A 20,525-nucleotide genomic window follows, 5' to 3' on the forward strand; every position below is an offset into this window, starting at 1 on the left:
CTCCCTCTGGCCATCACCACACTGTTGTCTATGTCTGGGTTATGCATATATACTCCTTGGCTAATCCCTTCTTCATCTTTCATCTAGTCCTGGCATGTCAAATTTTAATTTTTGAGAAGAATTTTGGTTTCTTTAAAATCTATTTCCATAGCTCTCTAAATTTCAGAGCAGGATACAAATGAGTCAAGTAGAAAAATGTACAATTTGAGGATTTTACTCCTCCAAGGTATGTATTAATAATACAAGCTATTTTGATGGGTGGTGTAGTTGAAACCCAGCTCTGCCACTGACAAGTTAAGCGCCTAGGGTATGTGGCTTAACCCTTCTCAAGTGCAATGTCCTCATCTGTAATATGAGGACTCTAATATCTATCTTTGTAAGTTTGCTGTGAGGAACAAGTGAGACGTTATATATAAGAAAGCTCTATTACAGGGCCTGGCATATAGTGGGCACTTAAATGTTAGTTCCCCTTCCCTAGGTGCTATAGAGGACACAAAGACATGTAAGAAATAGCCACTGTCTTGAAGAGCTGGAAATCTAGTTGGAAAGACCATCCAAACTTCAGGGAAGTTCTGAGACAATATAAATTTAATAAAAGCTCAGTTGTAAAAGCAGTAGAAGAGATAGGCATACATGAATCTTGTGAGTCTGGCTTAGAGTGTGGTATCCAGACTGTTGGTGTCTCTGGGCCACACTAGAAGAGAAAGAGTTGTCTTGGGCCACACATTAAATACACAAACACTAACGAAAACTGATGAGCAAAAAAGGTTTTGAGTAAATTTACAATTTTGTGTTGGGCCAAATTCATAGCCATCCTGGGTTGCATGCTGGACACCCCTAGATGATAGTTTTCCAAATTATAGTCATTTGGGGGCTAGAGTAGCCAGGAACTCTTATGGGACCTGAGCTGGGATTTGAAAATTAGGTTGAATGTGGCAGAGGAGGAGGGTTTTCCATGAAAACCCTCCAAATTCCACCTGTTCTTCAGAGGACATTTTGAATTAAAGTGTCAAGAAAGGAGACCTCAAATATGTTTGGGGATCTAATTCAAGGATTTAAAGAGAAATCATGAGATAGACTGTTTGGGGCCAGTTGGCTGGAAAGCCTTGATGCTTTGAACTTTTTGCTGAAAGGCAGTACTGAATCTTGAGGGCTCTGAGCAAGAAGTTATGATTAACACAGTGAACACCCATCAGAGCTGTTCAACAGCATGCTTTAGCTATCGTTGGGTGTAGATTCCCTCTCACTGAAGAGAAGCTGGGTAAGATGTTGGCAGATATGGGCTAGCATGCTTTAAAGCAACCCTAAAACTAAATCACTAGTAATAGCAGCAAAGAAGTTTTTACTAAACATTTTAAAATTCTATTTTTCCTCTTTATTGCTTTGGAAGTTATACACTCACTTTTCTTCAGAAAAATTATTCTTGACATTTCAACATGCATGACAATTAATTTAAAATTAATATAAGATCTACTTTTAAAATGAATCAGTGTATTAACCACTCTCCTACTTGACCAATATTCTATCTTTTTTTAGCCTCACAAATTAGACATGGTTAGCAGCATCATTACTTTATACAGGTAGCACTTGTTTAGATTTACTTAGATGCTTACCAATTTCCTTGCTCACCATTTCTTCTTGAATCTCAGAGCTCCTTTCTGGTACCATTTTCCTTCTTCCTAAAGTAGAATTTCCTTAAGTGAAAGTCTGTTGGAGGTAAACTCCACTTTATTTATCTGAAATGTCTTTATATTACCATTGTTGCTGAAAGATAGTTTCCCTGGACATAAAATTCTAGCTTGAGAGTTTTCTCTACCACATTAAAGATATTATGTCCTCCTCTTTTAGCTTCCATTGTGCAAATAAGAAGTCTATCATTCTTATTGCTCGTATTTTTAGTGGGTTATTTGCCTTTTTTCTTTGGTTCTTTTAAGATCTTCTCTCTTGGTATTTGCAGTTTGACTACAGTATGACTGTGTGTGAATTTACTTACCCTATTTGGGATATGCTTCCTATATTTATAGGTTCACTTCTTAGTTCTTAAAAATTCTCCGTTCTTACCTCTAAATTCTTTTGCTTTCCTCTACTTCTTATTCTTTCCTTCTGGGATTTCAGTCTTTCTTATTGTAGCCCCACTCCCCCTCATCTCTTTTAACCTGTCTTTTATATTTTCCATTTCCTTTGTCTCTAGATTGCTTTCTGAAGAGTCATTTCATATCTGGCTTGCAATTTACTCTCGCCATCTAAATCTAGTATGTGAAACTAACCCTGAGATTTTGATTTCAACTATTTTTTATTTCTAAAAGTCTATGTAGTTATTTTCCACATTTGTCTGGTCATTTGTGATCAGTTTCATTTTGTTGTAAATTTGACTCATTTCTTTAAAAAAGGTCACAGATATTTTCTACTGTCTGATCTGAGATCCTTGAATGCCTATTTGTTATTTCTCCTCTTTCTCATGGGTGTTTGATTCTTTGTATGCCTGATGATAATTGATTAAGAGGTCCATATTTGTTTTTTTTGTGAATCTCAGAGACCTAAATTGAGGACGTCTTCCTCCAGAGAGGAAGATCTGCATTTGCTTCTGCTGGGGGTTGGGCACAGCAGCTTTGTGTGGGTCCCACACAACTGGGACCACATTTGTACCTAGCTTCCTGCTTTTATTATCTCAACCCCAAGGTTTATTCCTAACCACTAAATTCCTGAATCTCTGGATTGATTTGTCAATTTGCCCCCAGGGCAAATTAGTTTGTTTATTGCTCACCTCTAATATTTTAATTTTGGTGTTTGTTTGGGGGCCCGGAAGATTTCCTTTACTTTCTAAGAGCCCAATGATGCATTAAAAATTAAGTTTACTCAAGACAATATGTGACCAACATACTGCCAGAGGTAGGGGTTTTCCAACTCCATTTCCCCCCTAGACAGGATGATCTTTAAGCTCAAATCTAATTATATAACTCCCTCTCCCTCTGCTTAAAAATCTTTCAAATATTCCTCTCACAGTCAAGGCCAAATTCCTTAGTATAGCACTCAAACCAGGAGGCTGCTTAATATTCTTTCAGGCCTCTTCCCTCTAGAAGGCTATGCTCTAGCTTTCCAAAACTTAAGTACTCTTAACACATCCTTATTGTCTACTGGCCTTTCTACACCATGTTCTTTCCCTCTAGAAGAAACAATACTCTTCTTTCTCCAACTCCTCCTTGTTTTTAAGAATAGAGTACAGAGCTCACATCCTCCATGTAACCTTCTCTAAGAAATTCCCTCCACACCACTCTCTGGGTTAGGCATCTCACCCGGGTGTGCCTCTGTACGTATACTTCTCCCTTATCATTCATCATACCACACTGCAATCAATTGCTTGCCCTCAGTAGACTCTACATACATGCCTTAAGGAGAGAGTATCTGACCTATACATAGTATTTTTTATTAAATGTTTCTTGAAAGCATAAATTTGACTGAAATATATTAACCTGGTAAAAGCTCAGCTTGAACCATGAACATTCCTACACATAGCCACATTTCCCGAGGGCCTGATTTTATAGAAAAAGCTGGGAGTATTTCCCTCCACTGCCTGCCTCATGGCTACTTCAAGAGTTATATTTATAAATCCTCTTTAGGGTCAAGGAAGCTTTTTTTTTTTTTTAAGATTAGTACTTGGTTTTATACAACTTAGCTGCCTAATTGAGGTTAAACTATAACTTATATCACAATATATAATTTTCTTAGGTACCTTTTATATAATCTTGTTAGCTATAACTTTGAACAGGTGTGCAAACATTTCAGCCAGTATTAAGGCAATCAGAGAGAAGTTTTTCCATTTCTTCCTATCCATTTAGTTCCTGTTTCAGCAACAGTGATGTCAGATTGTCAACAGAACTATGAGAAGCATGTAAATAAAGAAACAGTGGAGACTAGGATGTAGAAACTGTATACTTTTGAATATTACTCTTTCCTATCATAGCAACTCATGATATACAAAAATCTTCAAAGGGGTTTTTAAGCTTTATTTTTATTGTCATATACCATAATGGAAAAAGTATAAAAGTACACATGTAGAGTTTAAAAAATAATTATAATTCTAAGGTACATTTCCCTCTAAATATATCTAGCTGCCTCAGTGAATTCTCAAACGATTTATAATAAAGATTATGTGTTAGAAGGCCAGTGCTTTAGTATGCAGGATGATCTAGCATATACATCCCAGAGTTCACCATTCATTCATTAAGTTTAATTAGCTCATCTACATATGGGGAAAGAGAAGGAGAAAAATTTTAGGGTCTACTAAAACAAAAGAAATCACACATTTCCTCATGAATAACAGAATCTTGGAGGATTGGCAGAATAAGATCTTTGGATAGTGGATTTTGTTTTGCCTTGATTATAAAATATGATTGTAAAAAAAGGATCATATTATTAGAAAGTGAATGTCTACTATAATCTATCCCTTCCAAATAAGAGTTTAGTGGGTATTTCCTACAGTTCATATTCATATTCTATTACATATTTATTTACAAAAATAAAATCACTCAAAGTGGCAACTTTTCACTTATCCATTATTTTGGATATCTTTCCACATCTGTAAATACTAATCTACTTCATTCATTGTAATGGCTGCAGACTATTGCATTTTTATTAATTTATTGGTAGTTTATTCATGTTTTAAAATTATATTTTATTGATTATGCTATTACATTGTCCCAATTTTTCCCCTTTCCCACCTCCACCTAGCACCCCCACTCCCTCAGGCAATCCCTACACCTTTGTTCATGTCCATGTGTCGTGCATGTAAGTTCTTTGGCTACTCTATTTCCAATACTGTAGTTTACATCCCCATGGCTGTTCTGTAACTACCTAATTGTACTTTTTCATTCCCTCACATCTTCATCCATTCCCCTACATTTCTTCCCATCTGGTAATCATCAAAACGCTCTCTGTATCCATGATTCTATCTCTATTCTTACTGATTGCTTAGTTTTTTAGATTCAAGTTCATAGATACGTATTTATTGCCATTTTATTTTTCATAGTTTTGATCTTTTTCTTAAATAAGTCCCTTTAACATTTTGTATAATAATGGTTTCGTGATGATGAACTCCTTTAGTTTTTTTCTTGTCCAGGAGGCTCTTTACCTGCCCTGTGAGTCTGTATTTTGCCATGTATAATGTGCACTTTTTTGCCCAAATTTTTTAGGGAAAATAGGGATGCATATTATACTTGGGTATAATGATTACATACCATGGGTATAATAATGGCTTTGCTGGGTACAGCAATCTTGGCTGTACGTTATTGCTTTTCATCACTTTGAATATTTCTTGCCAGTCCCTTCTAGCCTACAAATGTCTTTTGAGAAATCAGCTGTCTTATGGGAATTCCCCTGGCATGTAACTAACTGCGTTTCTTTTGCTGCTTTTAAAATTCTCTCTTTATCTTTTGGCTTTGGTATTTTAATTCTGAAGTGTCTTGGAGTGGGACTCTTTTTATCCATCTTGTTTGGGACTCTGTACTTCCTAGACTTGCTTGTCTATTTTGTTTCCTTCATCAAATTAGGACGTTTTCTTTCATTATTTTTTCAAATAGATTTCCAATGTCTTGCTCTTTCTCTTCTCCTTCTGGCACCCTTGATGCAAATGTTGGAATGCCTGAAGTTGTCCCAGAGGCTACTTACACTATCCTCATTTTGCCGGGGTTCATTTTTTTCTTGTTCTGATTAGTTGTTTTTTGCCTCCTAATGTTCTCAATCATTGATTTAATTCTTGGCTTCATCTACTCTACTGTTGTTTCCCTGTAAATTGTTCTTTATTTCAATTAGTGTATCCTTTGTTTCTGACTGGACCTTTTTTATGCTGTTGAGGTCCTCACTAAGTTCCTTGAGCATCCTTATAACCAGTGTTTTTAACTTTGCATCTGATAGATTGCTTATCTCCATTTCATTTAGTTCTTTTCTGGGGTTTTGATTTGGTAGCATGGCCTAATGTAGTAGGTGTCCTGTAGGGTCCAGTGGCACAGCCTCCTCTATCACCCAAGATGGGTACTTTAGGTGTGCCGTCCCTGTGGGTTGAGTATGCCCTCCCCTTGCAGTTGAGCCTTGATTGCTGTTGATAGGTCAATGGGAGGGATTTACCCAGGCCAGTCAGCTGCAAGGACTGGCTGTGACCATTGACCACTAATCTCTGTCCTCTGTGGAGGATCAGTTGTGCAAGGGCAGGGTGGTAGTACTCTGACATGGTCTGTAGCTGTCCACTAGTAGGTGAGCTGGCTCTGGAGTTTCCTGGATGGTTCAGGCCAAGGTCATCCCCCACCTGTATTTTGCCTGGAGCCACCCTGCCTGAGCTACAAAGCAATCTGCATATGGCTGCTACCTGTGCTGTGCTTGGAGGTTCCCAGGCAAAGGTAAGCTCTGAACCTAGACTAGTTATTGTTAGTGCTGGCCTGGGGCCACTTAGCAAGAGGTAATGGAGGCTGGGTGCTGTGGAATCACTAAGGCCGACTGTTCCTTGTTTGAGAGAATTTAGGAAGTTGTGAAGCATGAGCTTAGACCAGCCATCCATATGGAAAAGCCACTGTTAACAGTGTCAGTAAGCTGTAAGTTGGGTGGGGCAGAGCCTCAGGGGATCTCCAGGGCAGAGCAAATGGTGTCAGTCAGGTTAATGGAGTCACAGAAAAGGTACCTACCTGCCAGCTCTGTGGCTGTGGGGGCATGGCTCAGAAATGTACAGTGGCCTTTGTCTGCCTTTCTGTCTTAGAGAAAGCTGTCCCCCAGCTCTCACCTTGCTGCAGAAGCTTCGGTTCCTCCCCATATGCCACCGTTACCTTTTTTGCTGCTACCCTGGTGCTGCAGTTCAGAGGAGGTCTGAGTAAGACTCTCAGCTCAGAGTGAGTCTGAGTAAGAACATGTGTGGGTTCTTTAAGGGGCATTGCCTAGGACTCCAGAAGTTTCCTCCACTAAGTCAATCCCCACTGGTTTTTGCAGCCAGAAGTTATGGAGACTTATCTTCCTAGCACTGGAACTCTAGGCTGGGGTCCTGGTGTGGGGCTGGGTTCCTTGCTCCCAAGATATCCCTCCTGAATTTTTCTCCAGCATCCACGGGTGTGGAACCAGCCTGCTCCGCATCTCTGCACCTATGCCCCTCCTACCAGTCTGGATGGATGTAGTTTCTTTAATTCCATAGTTGTCAGACTTCTATTCAACTCGATATTTGACAGTTCTGAGCGATGGCTGTTCTATACTTTATTTTATTATTGATATTTTTTTTTTCTGGAGAGGCCTCATTTTGTTGTTCCACTTACTCATTGGTTGTTTCTTGTATGTGCCCTGTCTGGGTATCGAACCCATAACCTTGGCATATGGGGACAATGCTCTAACAACCTGAGCTATCCCAGGGCCTTGTTCTATAGTTTAATTTATTGTATTTTATTTTATTATTTATTTTTAGAGAGCAGGGAAGGCAGGGAGAAAGAGAAGGAGAGAAACATCAATGTGCAGAAGAAACACTGATCAGTTGCCTCTTGCATGCCCTCATCCGAGGACCTGGCCTGTAACCCCGCCATGTACCCTGACTGGGAACTGAACTGGCAACCCTTTGGTTCACAGACCAGTGTTCAACCCACTGAGCACACCAGCTAGGGCTACACCTTTATCTTTATCAGAAATCAATATGGTGTTTTTTTTTAATTAAAACAATTTTTAAAAATATTTTACTTATTTGTTTTTAGAGAGAGGAGAAGGGAGGAAGAAAAAAGGAACAGAAACATTGATTGGATGCCTCCTGTTCATCCCCAAATGGCAGCCCAGCCTGCAACCCAGGTATGTGCCCTGACAGGGAATCAAACTGGCAAACCTTTCAGTTTGTGGGATGAAGTCCAACCCACTGAGCTACACCAGTCAGGGCTAGAAGAAATTTTTGAGTCAAAGATCATACATATTTAAATCTTTGATAATGTTATTTTGCTCTTGTAAAAGGCTGGGCAATGAGATTTTAATAGATTCTGATAATTAATACTTCACGATGAATTTCTGCCTAGTGAAGTATCCCTTATTCAAACTTCCTTGAAGACAAACCTTAAAAAAACTCTGAAAGTTAAAAAGTTAAAGTTGTCTGCTTGGGATAAAAAGAGGTAAAAGCTAAGAAACTTAAAGCATCATTAAAAACTGTGCTTATAAGTTTTTAAACATAATGTTAGAAAAGTCTTCTGATAAAGTTAAATGAAAAACAGCCATATACATAATTGTATATTCAAGGTTATCACAATTATGTAAAAAAACTTTAAAAATAGTTTTCTAATTTTTCCAAAATATTTACACTAAGTAAATATATAACTTGATCAGAAAAAAATTTTCAGATAAAACAAACAAACAAATAACAAACAAACAATCCTTCCCTCTTCCCAAATCTGAATTTGACATGAAAACTGCTTCACTTTTGCCCTGGCTGGTGTAGCTCAGTGGATTGAGCGCGGGCCTGTGAACCAGAGGATCGCGGTTTGATTCCCAGTCAGGGCACATGCCTTGGTTGCAGGCCAGTTCCCAGCAGGGGACACATGAGAGGCAACCATATATTGATATTTCTATCCCTCTCTCCTTCCCTTTCCCTCTAAAGATAAATAAATGAATAAATATTTTTTTAAAAAACCTGGAAATAAGTCTAGGGCTTTAAATCTATTTCCCTACAACTCCTCAAATGATTTAAAATAGAGTTAGAAACACTTAAAGACAATTACAGTATGCTTACACTTCAGAAGAGCAAAAGTAGGTAAACACAGATACATCTTTCATTTTCAAATAGCTTTTTCTCCCTGATTAAACAATATATTTTAGAAAATTTGGAAAGAAAAATTAAAAATTACCATAAATTCTATCATTCTATTATTCACTTGGTATCTGTAAAACCAGGTTTTTCTTTATGCATATAATGCACCTACCTTCTCATCTATCCACCAATTTTTCCATCTGTTTCATTCCTGGCCTCAATTTGGGGCTTTCTTTCATAGAACAGCAGTGTGTGAGAATTATAGAATACTATGTATATATACATTATAAACTTCTATAAAATACTGCAGAGTAGAGGTAAAAGAAACTGAGAATGGTAATTTCATCATTTATAACAGGAAGTAATTGGATTATCATGTAAAGTGGAATATTGTAGTCAAGAAAACATGATCCCAACACCTCTTTAAAGAAATTTTTTTTTGGACTGACATTTCCAAACATACATTAAGTAGAGAGTATGTGAACCTTTAGGTACCCATAATCTATCTTCAACAGCTATAAATAAATATAATCATCTTTCAAGTATACTTCTCATCTCTTCCTCAGATTATTTCAGTGCAAATCCCAGCCACTGTAATGTATCATCCATAAAATACTGCCATACTCTCCTCAAGAGATGTGTATGTTTGTAAAATGAAGCAATATTAAAATCACACCACCTCAAATAAGAATTCCTTAATATTATCACATATCCAGTAAGCCTTCAAATTCTATCAATTGTTTAATATATTTTTACAGTTGGTTTGTTTGAGTCAGGAGCCAAACAAGGTCCACACACAACTTTAAAGCTCTTTTTTAATTAATTATTTATTTTTAAAATTTATTTATCTTTAAAGGGGAAGGGAAGGAGAGAGGGAGAGAAATATCAACGTGTGGTTGCCTTTCATGCGTCCCCCACTGGGAACTGGCCTGCAACCCAGGCATGTGTCTTGACTGGGAATCAAACCGTGATCCTCTGGTACACAGGCCAGTGCTCAGTCCACTGATCTACATCAGCCAGGGCTAAAGCTCTTTTTTAAACTTTAGTTGGGCTGTTTAGTAAACAATAGTGTATAATGAAGAAAAGCAATATTCAGTGTGACTTCAATTTCCATTTGATGCCAATTTCAAGTAATACTACATTTATTACATTAAAGATGGAATAAATCATAATACATGTGACATTTTTAAAGCAAAATTTAGTAAACATAATCTTACTTCAATTTAACATAAAAAGAAAATAAAGTGGAGATAAAGGAATTATTGAACTTCAAACATTTCTTTAAGAGTTATTTCCTAGCTCTGGCTGGTATACCTCAATGGATTCAGTGCTGGCCCGAGAACCCAAAAGGTCATCAGTTTGATTCCTGGTCAAGGCACATGCTTGGGTGGTGGCGTGCCAGAGGCAACTGATCAAAGTATCATTGATGTTTCTCTCCCTCTTTTTCTCTCTCCCTTCCCCTCTCTCTAAAAACAAATAAATGAATAAAATTTTTTTTAAAAGGTATTTCCTAAATAAGACTCTAACGTTAAGATAACAAATTATTAAGTGGTCAGAGTCATTTTTTAACTAAATATTTCTTTTTTAAATTTATTTTTATTTATATATTTTTTAACTTAAATTATTTTATTATTGTTCAATTACAGTTGTCTATATTTTCTCCCCACCCCCTCCAAACCCACCTCCATTCCTTGCTTCCACCCTCCCCCTTGGTTTTGCCCATGTGTCCTTTATAGCAGTTCCTGATAACCCTCCTCCCCACTGTCTCCTCCTCGCTCTCCTCCAGCTATTGTTAGACTGTTCTTAATTTCAATGACTCTGGTTATATTTTGTTTGCTTTTTTTCGTGTGTTGATTATGTTCCATTAACTAAATATTTCTATTTGGACAATATTTAATTGACTTTTTACTACCCAATTTTTTAAATTTTTATTTATTATCTTTAGAAGGGAAGGGAAGGAGAGAAGGAGAGAAATATCAATGTATGGTCGCTTCTGGTGCATTCCCTGCTGGGAATTGTCCTCTGCTGGGAACTGGCCTGTAACCCAGGCATGTGCCCTGACAGGGAATTGAACTGCAATCTTTTGGTTTGCAGGCCCATGCTCAATCCACTGAGCTACACCAGCCAGGGCCAATTTTTAATTATACACTTATATGGTTATTATTTTTATGGAGATATAATTGACATATTTCTTATATTAGTTCCAGATATACAACACAATGATTCTATATATGTGTATGTTGTGAAATGATCACCACAGTAAGTCTAGTTAACATCCACCACCACATACAGCTAACAAACTTTCTTTGCAGTAAGAACTTTTAAGATCTGTCCCTCAGCTGTAGTGTAATTTTCCAATGTACACTACAGTGTTATTAATTCTATAGTTAATAACATGTTCATCATGTTAAATACTACATATCTAGGACTTTTTAATAATAAACTTATAAGTCTGTACCTTCTGATCAACTTCACTCACTATATCCCACCCCCACTCCCGGCAACCACCAATCAATGTTCTCTGTATCTATGAGTTCAGTTTTATTATTTTTATTTCACATATAAGAGAGATCATATAGTATTTATCTTTCTTTTACTTCATTTTGGTCATTATTTACTCAACATTTATAAGTATCAGGCTTTAAGTTAAACATTTTATATAAGTAATTTAATTTTCACAATAGCACTATGAAGTCAATATTACTATTTCTATAAAACAAGTATAAAGAAAAAATGAAAACCGAGACCAAGTTATATATTTAGTAGATAGTAGACTTTGGAATTGAACATAGATATGTCTGCTTTTAAAACCTGTGCTTTAGAATGGTGCCTGTAAGAAAGCTAGAAAATACAGTAACTAAGGACATTGGAGGTATAATGACTACAAGGGAATTTAGAGAATGGAAAGGTCACTGTTGCATTTGTGATGGGCTTTGAAAAGGAAATGCAGATTTTAAATGAAACACACTATGGGAAAGATTACATGAGGATTCAGGGTAGATGGCAGAATAGTAAATACCAAAAATCTGTCTTCCCACCTAGACAACAATTACAACAGCAAATCTGTCTGATATAAATATTTGGGAACTCTGGAATCTATTGAAGGCTTGCAACTTCCTGGGGAAGGCTTGGATGATAGTAAATCACAATTAATTTCAGCTCACAGCTAAGAAAGGGCTACTGAAACCTCTTCCCCTAACTCCCCCAACATGGCAGGCAGCTACGCATATGTTCCTGAGGCAGTTTACATGCAGCTTCTGGGAGCCAGGGCAGGCAAAAAGACCCTGTCCTCCAAACATCAAGGACCTGTATTCTGCTCACTGATTTCTGCTTCTGATCACAGAGGTGCAGACAGAGACCACTGTTCAAGGTCCATAGTTGTTGCAAGCCCTTCCCACTCAGGCTGAAGTGATTTCCAGGTGATTTAAAGGGCTCGTGCTTTTTTCCTCCCATTCATTTTTCTTTGTCCTCTTTTGGGAGCCAGACACCAAAGAGTAGGACATTAAAAAGCAAATACACACACACACACACACACACACACACACACACACACACACACACACACACACAGTGGAAATTAGAATGTCACTGCAAATTGTAAGGAAAGGTGCCAGTTCAGAAAAACACTTAAGAAGACCTTAAGTTTACACCACAGGCTAATCTTTGGTACAAAGACAGCCTAAACAATTAAAAAAAAAGCATTACGAGCCCTGGCTGAGTGGCTCAGATAGTTGGAGCGTCATCCTGTACACCAAAAAGATGTGGGTTCAATTCCTGGTCAGGGCACATATCTAGATTGTGGGTTTGATTCCAGGTTGGGGCGCATGCGGGAGGCTGCTGATCAATGTTCTCTCACACTGATATTTCTCTCTCTCTCTCTCCCCCTTCCCTCTCTAAGCACATCCTTGGGTGAGGATAAAAAAAGTCATAGATATGACTTGAAAAAATAACATGCCAAATATAACTGCAGAACATAATAATCTTTTATTTTAATAGTTTTAGTTAAACTCCATGTGAAGGTTCTAGCAGAGGAAATTCTTGAGGGTCACACTAAACAATTAACAATCTTGAATAATTCTCTTTGCTTAGCAAGAAATACAGAATATGTGATACCCATTTTGCATGCATGTCAGTTTTTGACGTCAAAGTGAGTTTGAATATAAATTCCACAGCGGATTGGCCATCTGATCATTTAACTTTGACTCCTTTAAAGAGAGGATATTTGCCTAGCAAGATCAAGAAAATGTAAAATGTTTTGAAAACTCTTAAGTTATACAAACACACCATATGAAGAAGACAAAAGAGATGAAATGGCTCACATCAAGTTTACAGGCTCGGTGGTTAGAGTCAGACTCCAAATTTAAGTTTTTGACATTGTATCAATTCCAGGTATTTCAGAAAAGAACAGTGTGCATTAGGGGGCTGGAAGGTGCAGGGAAAGGTAGGCTCTCAATGAAGTAGCTTAAACTATATTTTTCAACCATTAAAATAGGACTTTGGGTCTTACGGTTTATTTCCTTTTGTACCAATAGCAAATAATTCTTTGAGGTTACACGACTGGATATAAAAGAAAACCCCAGAAGTTATTTTTTAACAGTCTATGTTAATAAAAACCACAAAACCTGACAAACGAGTCCTTCTGATACACTTGCCCTATTCACACCTGTTAGCAGTAAGTACTGACAAGAGATTTATTGTTCATTTTATTCAATGAGGAAAATAAAAGGTTAGGTTGTGATCCAAATTCAACTTTTAGTTTTTTAATTTTAAGAAAATGTTTTAGGAGTTAGTAACTTTCAAAGAGTATCATTTTCTCCATTGATAGCCATTCACTGACAGGTTGTGCACTGACTTACTGAATGACTTTTAAAAATTTATTGATTAGTTTGCTGAAAAAATTTTACAGCTTTAAATCAGCTTGCATTTCCGATCTCCCATTGCTAATATATTGGGAAACACCCTGCCTTGTTTCAGAAGCAGTAACCCCCATGAAAGGCTGAGTAAAAAGACCATGGGACCATAAGCCACTAGGGACACAAAGCTTATCCTCCCAGCAGGGGTGCAGCCTCTGCCCCCTTTACCTCACCCTGCTTGGCCCTGGGTAAATGACTGGTTAACTAAAGATGGGTAAGATTCCCCAAGGGAGGGATGACCTAAGACAGGCATGGTCACCAAGGGGCCATCAGGGAAGGACTTAAGGGGACTATACAAAAGGGGTGATGGACCCTCACCCCTCAGCTTTGTCATAGCCTGAGTCCTCATTCTGTCTGTGAGAAGTCTCCTAATGTCTTGGCTGCCTTACTTCTCCCACCTGACTTAAGCCTAAAACAATGCTGGAGGCAAGTGTGGCCCTGTGCTGGAACAGGTGGTTTCCTAGGCAATCAGGCCTGAGAGAGAATGCATAAAATCCTGTGAAATCTGCTTTGCTAAGAATGCCCTCAGTTTAAATGATAAGGGTCCAAGCATAAAATGAGTTTGTTTTCCAAAGTTTCCTGGCCCTTTGGTATCTGACCCTGACTCAGAATAAGCCCCCATAGTTCTTTGAATGTTATCTGTCCTTTGATCACTACTGCCTGACAATGACTGATGATCTAGTTAGGAATAAGCCCTGTATTCCTACACAAATAAAATCCAATGAAAGCCCATCGAGGAACAGGCTCAAGGCCCTTCTCCTCTGAGAGACTGTCTACCTTTCCTCCCCAAGCAGATCACAACTTGGTAGACTTATTCTCATCCTTGACAGCCAGAGGGGAGGCAAGGGGGTGGGGAACAGCTCTGCAAGAAGGCTTTTCAAGAAAGAAAAGAGTGTTTAAAAATGCTACCTACAAACTAAAAAGATTACCATCAAGTCAAAAGCATTAACAGCCTCATTCCCCCCTACAAGTAATTTAATAATGAAGATTATCATAAGAGGGAAATTTTAAATATACTAGCAATTTAATTACAGCATTAATCATCCATGAGTCAATCTATACATAGCAAAATTCCTACCATAGGCAATAAAAACAAACAGGATCTTGATTTCAACAGGGAATAAATCTATTTTATTTTGGTCAGACTGGAGCTCAAATTTAATTTCTCTTGGTTGAGGTCAATGTTATTAAACTGAGATAACATCTAATTTTAAGTCTACTTGAAAGGTTAGATTCTTCAACATATATTTAAACTTCTTGATTATTTTTACAAGACAATGAAGCTTAATATTTTAAAACCAGTCTGTGGCAGCTACTGCCCAGAAGAATCTTAAGAAAGGGATGACAGTGATACTCAACAAGCAATTTGACCATATGTCCTACTCTCATTCCTTCCTCGGCCTATAAATATTAATCTCTTGGTATTACCTTCTACTTACTTGCTTTTGAAACATATAATGTTTTAAAATTATAGCACTGGGTTCTTAACAGAATCTTATGGAAATCTTCAGCAAAAGTTCATTTAACTTTGGGACTTTAGGATACAAAAGTTTAACATTCAGGGTTTTTCTTTGACATGTCACAAACTCAAACCATGTAAATAAGAAATAATATGCATATCACATATATTCAGAAATAGAGCAGAAATATCACTAAGTCCTTAATTTGGACACAAAAATGAAATGAGCTTTGCTGGTTTTATTTGGCTGATTCTCTTTTACCCAAAGAAAAAAGACTAAATGTATCTTTCTGGCACTCAAAAATCTTCCATACTCTGAATCTAATATGCCAATTTGATCCTCATTGTTCTCCAAGAACACAACCTATCTATTCACAGTCATTCTAGTTACTCAGTTATCTCCCAAACTCATCAAGTTCATGATACATTTGCTTACTCGGGTTTCCTCATCCAGACTGTATTCTCTTCTCTCCATGTCTGTTAATCCTACCCACTCATTTTTTAAAAATCTTACCCACTCTTAAAGATCATCTTGTTTTATTCCCTTCTATTCCTCCCCAGATTAGTCCAATACATGATGATTTCTCCTCCTTTCAACTCTCTGGGATCAGTGTTTTAACATGGAAAAAACTTGCTATTTACCTATTTAAAAGTCTATTGAAGTGTGGAATATAATGCACACACAGAAGAGTATACAAAAGTGAAAAACAATGAATTATCTTTATGTCAATATCCATGAAAGCTTGCACAAGTACAGAAATAGAAAATAGTACCCAGAAAGCCCCATCATTCTCTTTTCTAATCACTAACACCCCTCTACTCTCCTGCCCACAAAAATGCAGCCACTACCCTAACAACCACTGTAGTCCTTCCCCCACTTTTCACTATATTTTTACCATCTAAATATGCAACCCCAAATACTACGGTTTTTTGAATTTTATATATGTAGAATCATAAAATATGTATTTTTTGTGTATGGATTCCTTTACCAAACATTTATGAGAATTATACATGTTTTGTAACAATGTTCATTTTCATCTGAAAATAGAGTCATTTAAATAAATAGATGATTCATTTTTATTCATTCTACTGCTAATGGACCTTTGGGCTATTTAACTTTTAAAAAATATGTATATCTTGTCTCCCAAGCTAGAATGTAAATATCTTGGGGGCAGTGACTATATATTATTCTATTTTATATTTACTTCAGTATTTGCATAATGTTAAGCACGTAATGGGTATCCCCAATAGCACTGAATATTGATTAAATAAATCTATAAGTATTTTGGAAGATGAGAAGATGAAAGCTGGAAATGAATGTAACATTTTTAGAGATAATAATGTAAGACATTTTGGAAAAGCTACTACTACTTCTTTAACATATCCAAAGGTTTGAAACTCTCCAATTTATTTACACCTGAGAATTTACTTTTTCTTATTCTTCTTGAAAAAACTGAAAACTAAAAACATAATTTATCATATTCAAAAATAAAATTAGAACAATTAAAAATAATTAATTATTATCTGTCTATCTTTGTACATTATCTCACCAATATGTTAAGTATGTACTGCGATTATAGCTCTAAATAAGCATCTTTATTTTTTATTCTATTACCTTAAGTTTATAACAACTATTATAAATATAGAAACACACAAAGACAAATCCAAAGGCAATTTCTCTACAGGACACAAGCCAAAATTCTAATATCTAGGGTCTGCAGGAAATTAATAATTTCTATTCAAAAGTAAAACAAATGAAATAACTCTTCAGCTCTAATATGCTCTGCTTCTACAGTCAGTGACTGTTTCCCTGGTACTGCATAAACATCTCAAAACAGTATTTATACCACCGAATCTTCAGACCTACTCTGACATTCTTTATAGAATCAGTTGCACTTATTCATTTATTTGACTTTTATAAAACTAGTGTTTCATCAACTTTCTCAGCAAAGAGGAAAATACACTTCCAGGGAAGAAGATCTTCTGATAATATCTAGGTCTTGGGCAAGTATATATGGGCATGTCTCTAATATTAGGGTTTTTTTTTAACGAGTAAGTATATGTATCTAGTAGAGATACATTTTTAAAAAAGATTTTATTTACTTATTTTCAAAGGGGAGGGAGAGGTGGAGAAAGATTGAGGTACGAGAGAAACATCAATCAGTTGCCTCTCACATGCCCCCAACGGGGGACCTGGCCTGCAGCCCAGGCATGTGCCCTGATGGGGAACTGAATCAGAGACCTTTCAGTTTACCGGCCAGGGCTCAACCCACTCAGCCACTTGAGCCAGGATCTAATATTCATTTTAATAATACACAGGCTATAACAAATCTTGTAAGTTTTGTTCAAGTTAGTAATTTGACATGACAAAAAATAAAAAAGGGAAAAGTGGTAAAAAATAAAATGTAAAGTCTAAGAAATAAGAGTATTCCCATGTTGAAGAATTAATGTACAAAGGAAGAGATATTAAAAATGAATTGCTTTTCTAGCAATTCATTTCTAGCTAAAGTCAATTATCAAAGCCAAATTAAGTATTTTTAAAACAGAAAGTAACATCTTAGTTTGATTAAGCTTTTAAAACTGAGGCCAGTAATAAATATGCCTTTACTTATTTTTGTGTTTACTAAGGACCTTCTTGAAAAGGAAGTACATTGTTTGAAATATTACATTTATATAGCTTTATAACCTCTTCATGAGGGAGGAAAGCAATAAGAAAACATAATAAAAAGTTAAGTTGGAAATGAAGGATATTGTATACAACTAGTAGAGAAGCTAAGAAAATATTAGGTTATAGCATACGACTTGCTATTTTATTATAAATGTTCTATTAACAGGGGAAAACTTAGAAAGAAAATGCTGAAATTAATTTAAAAACATTTCCTAAAATTAAAATAATCCTCTCCAAATGTTGGTATTTCACTTCTAAAGATCCACAGAATGTTACTTCTTTATATCATAATAAACGTACCCACCATTTATCTTTGCAAGACAGCTAATCATACATGTTCTGTATCTTATCGTCTAAGACTTTCTCCCCAAAGCTCAAAAAGACATCAATGTGTGTTCCCTCCATCTTAATTCATAAGAGTTTATTTCAGCATCAGTCTCACTTGGGAAACTCTAAGTACAAAAACTTTATGTTGTGTTATATCCTCTCTTGTATCCTCTAAAATTCTGGAGTAATTTTGTAATTAAATTACACTTTAAGTAATCACACTTCTGGATTTTACCCTCCAAGTATCAGCCACCCTTCAGAACTCCATGTTCCCTCCTCAGATGGCTACAGCATAACTCAAAGGCCAATTTAACATTAATGAAAATATTCTATTACTTTCTAAAAACATTCTTTGAGATATAGCCCTGTACAAAAAATTTTGTAAGCCACTTAATTTGCATTTGTATTTTAAATGTTCACATGCATTTCTGAGAGTTCATTTTAATCTGTATATATTTTTTACCACTTTTCCCTTTTTTATTTTTTGTCGTGTCAAATTACTAACTTGAACAAAACTTACAAGATTTGTTATAGCCTGTGTATTATTAAAATGAATATTAGAGCCCTGGCTCATGTGGCTCAGTGGGTTAAGCGCTGGCCGGTGCACTGAAAGGTCTCTGATTCAATTCCCCATCAGGGCACACACCAGTGTTTTAGTATTGAAGACAGTCTAGCCAATCCAACTATATTACCTCTTTATCTTTTAGTCCCAGGAGCAATACTTCTTCCATAAGGGTGAGGCGGATATCCTTAGAGTCTCCAGAGTCTTCACTGTCTGGACTCCTGTCTTGACTAGTGTCTTCCTCACTTTCTCCCTTCTTCTCAGAGTTCTTGCCTACTTCCGTGCGACGGGTGCGGTGAGTTAAAGTGGTCATTCTGAACTGCTTCTGGAAGGATGAAGAAAAATATCTGTATGTGTGCTTGTGGAAATAAACACATATAGCTACTCCTACACAACACAGAATCTTTCCAAAGTACATACCTTAATACACAGAAGGCACTGACAGGAAATCAAATTAGGGATTTTAAAGACCAGTAGAAATGATCATTTTTTTTAAATGTTGATTTTCTTGTACATAATCTATAACCCAGGAGTGACTATCATTGTGAGTCCTCTTCCCCAAAATGGGTCTTCCTCAAGTTAAATAATACTGGACAGCAGAAAATTTTGAGCACCCAGTCCTAAAGTGCATATAATTTATATAGAACTTCTATAAACATTCCATGGTACATTATAAAACATACACATACAATAAAGTCAAAAATAAAAAAAAACTAAGTAGAAATACATGTTCTAATATTTTCTTCCCAAACCCTAGTGACTCAGTTCATGCATTCAAGACATCACTAGTTTAGAGTATAATGCTTAAAAACATCATGTGCAGTAATTCCATATAGCCAGAAAACTTTTATCTCTATCTCTAGGCTAGCCATCTCACAAAAAAAAACAGCTGTCAGCAAAAAATACTAGCAAAAGAATGTTAAAAGATTAGCAAATTCCTTCTCAATTACAAAATAAAAAATAAAAGCAAAGCACATGCCCTTTCATACCAAGCACTACAGTTGTTTTAAAAATCAAGTCAAGAGAAATTGCACTGTCATCTATGATAAACTTTATGTCAGTTTATTTTGAGATAAATCTAAATGCCAGTTAATATACAATAACTATTTTAATCAGCAATTACTGAAGAATATATTCTGCAACATCAACAGAATGCATTCAAGAACCTCTGTGACAGGATCCAGTTCTATGTTCTCACAATTATTTCCCATTACTTCCAATTACGGACTGTGAACAAACCATTTCTCAAACGTGCCACGCCTTTCACCTCTGCTGCTCTGTACATGCTGGACTTCTTTCTTTCCCTTACTCTTTAAATTCTACCCATTCTTCAAAGGACTACTGAGAACCTACTGTCAAGGCTTAAGTGAATCTCATTCTCCATTACCCATGTCCCATGGCCAGAAATTGGTCTCTCCCCCAGCTGTACTTCCACAAAACTTTATTTATACTTATTTACTATAGTCTCTCTTTTGATATGGCTGTCTCTCAACTGTTACCTTCCTGAGGGCAGGGATTTTGTCTTCTTGGGTTTTTTTTTTTAATTCTCCGTAGCAACTAACACGATGCCTTTAACGTTGTAACTGCTCAATAAATATATACAGATTAAAATGAACTCTCAGAAATGCATGTGAACATTTAAGATACAAATGCAAATTAAGTGGCTTACAAAATTCTTTGTACAGGGCTATATCTCAAATATAACCCTTGATGGGAGGTGGAAAGTTGAGTGAAGGACGAAGAGGACCGCGAAATAAATAAAATGGTTAAGGGCACTAACCCTACCTGGCACTGTGAATAGGACTTATTTCCTAACCCATTACAAGAAACTTTAAATTTTCAGGGGGGAA

The 20,525-nt window shown here is 36.4% G+C and overlaps 1 protein-coding gene across 2 annotated transcripts in view; it reads right to left on the bottom strand.

Moving 5' to 3' along the window:
• Positions 1–20,525, bottom strand: part of GOLPH3L (golgi phosphoprotein 3 like) — a 36,732-nt gene that overhangs the window by 15,850 nt on the left and 357 nt on the right. For both annotated transcript variants that reach the window (XM_037125772.2, XM_037125763.2), the window contains exon 2: positions 18,806–19,000. In XM_037125772.2, the coding sequence (XP_036981667.1) occupies positions 18,806–18,988 (183 nt within the window). In that variant the 5' untranslated portion in view covers positions 18,989–19,000. The remainder of the gene's footprint in view (positions 1–18,805; positions 19,001–20,525) is intronic.

The sequence above is a fragment of the Artibeus jamaicensis genome, unplaced genomic scaffold (assembly GCF_021234435.1).
Source record: "Artibeus jamaicensis isolate MK-2021 breed Jamaican fruit bat unplaced genomic scaffold, CSHL_Jam_final contig_1715, whole genome shotgun sequence".
In the NCBI taxonomy this organism is placed as follows: Eukaryota; Metazoa; Chordata; class Mammalia; order Chiroptera; family Phyllostomidae; genus Artibeus; species Artibeus jamaicensis.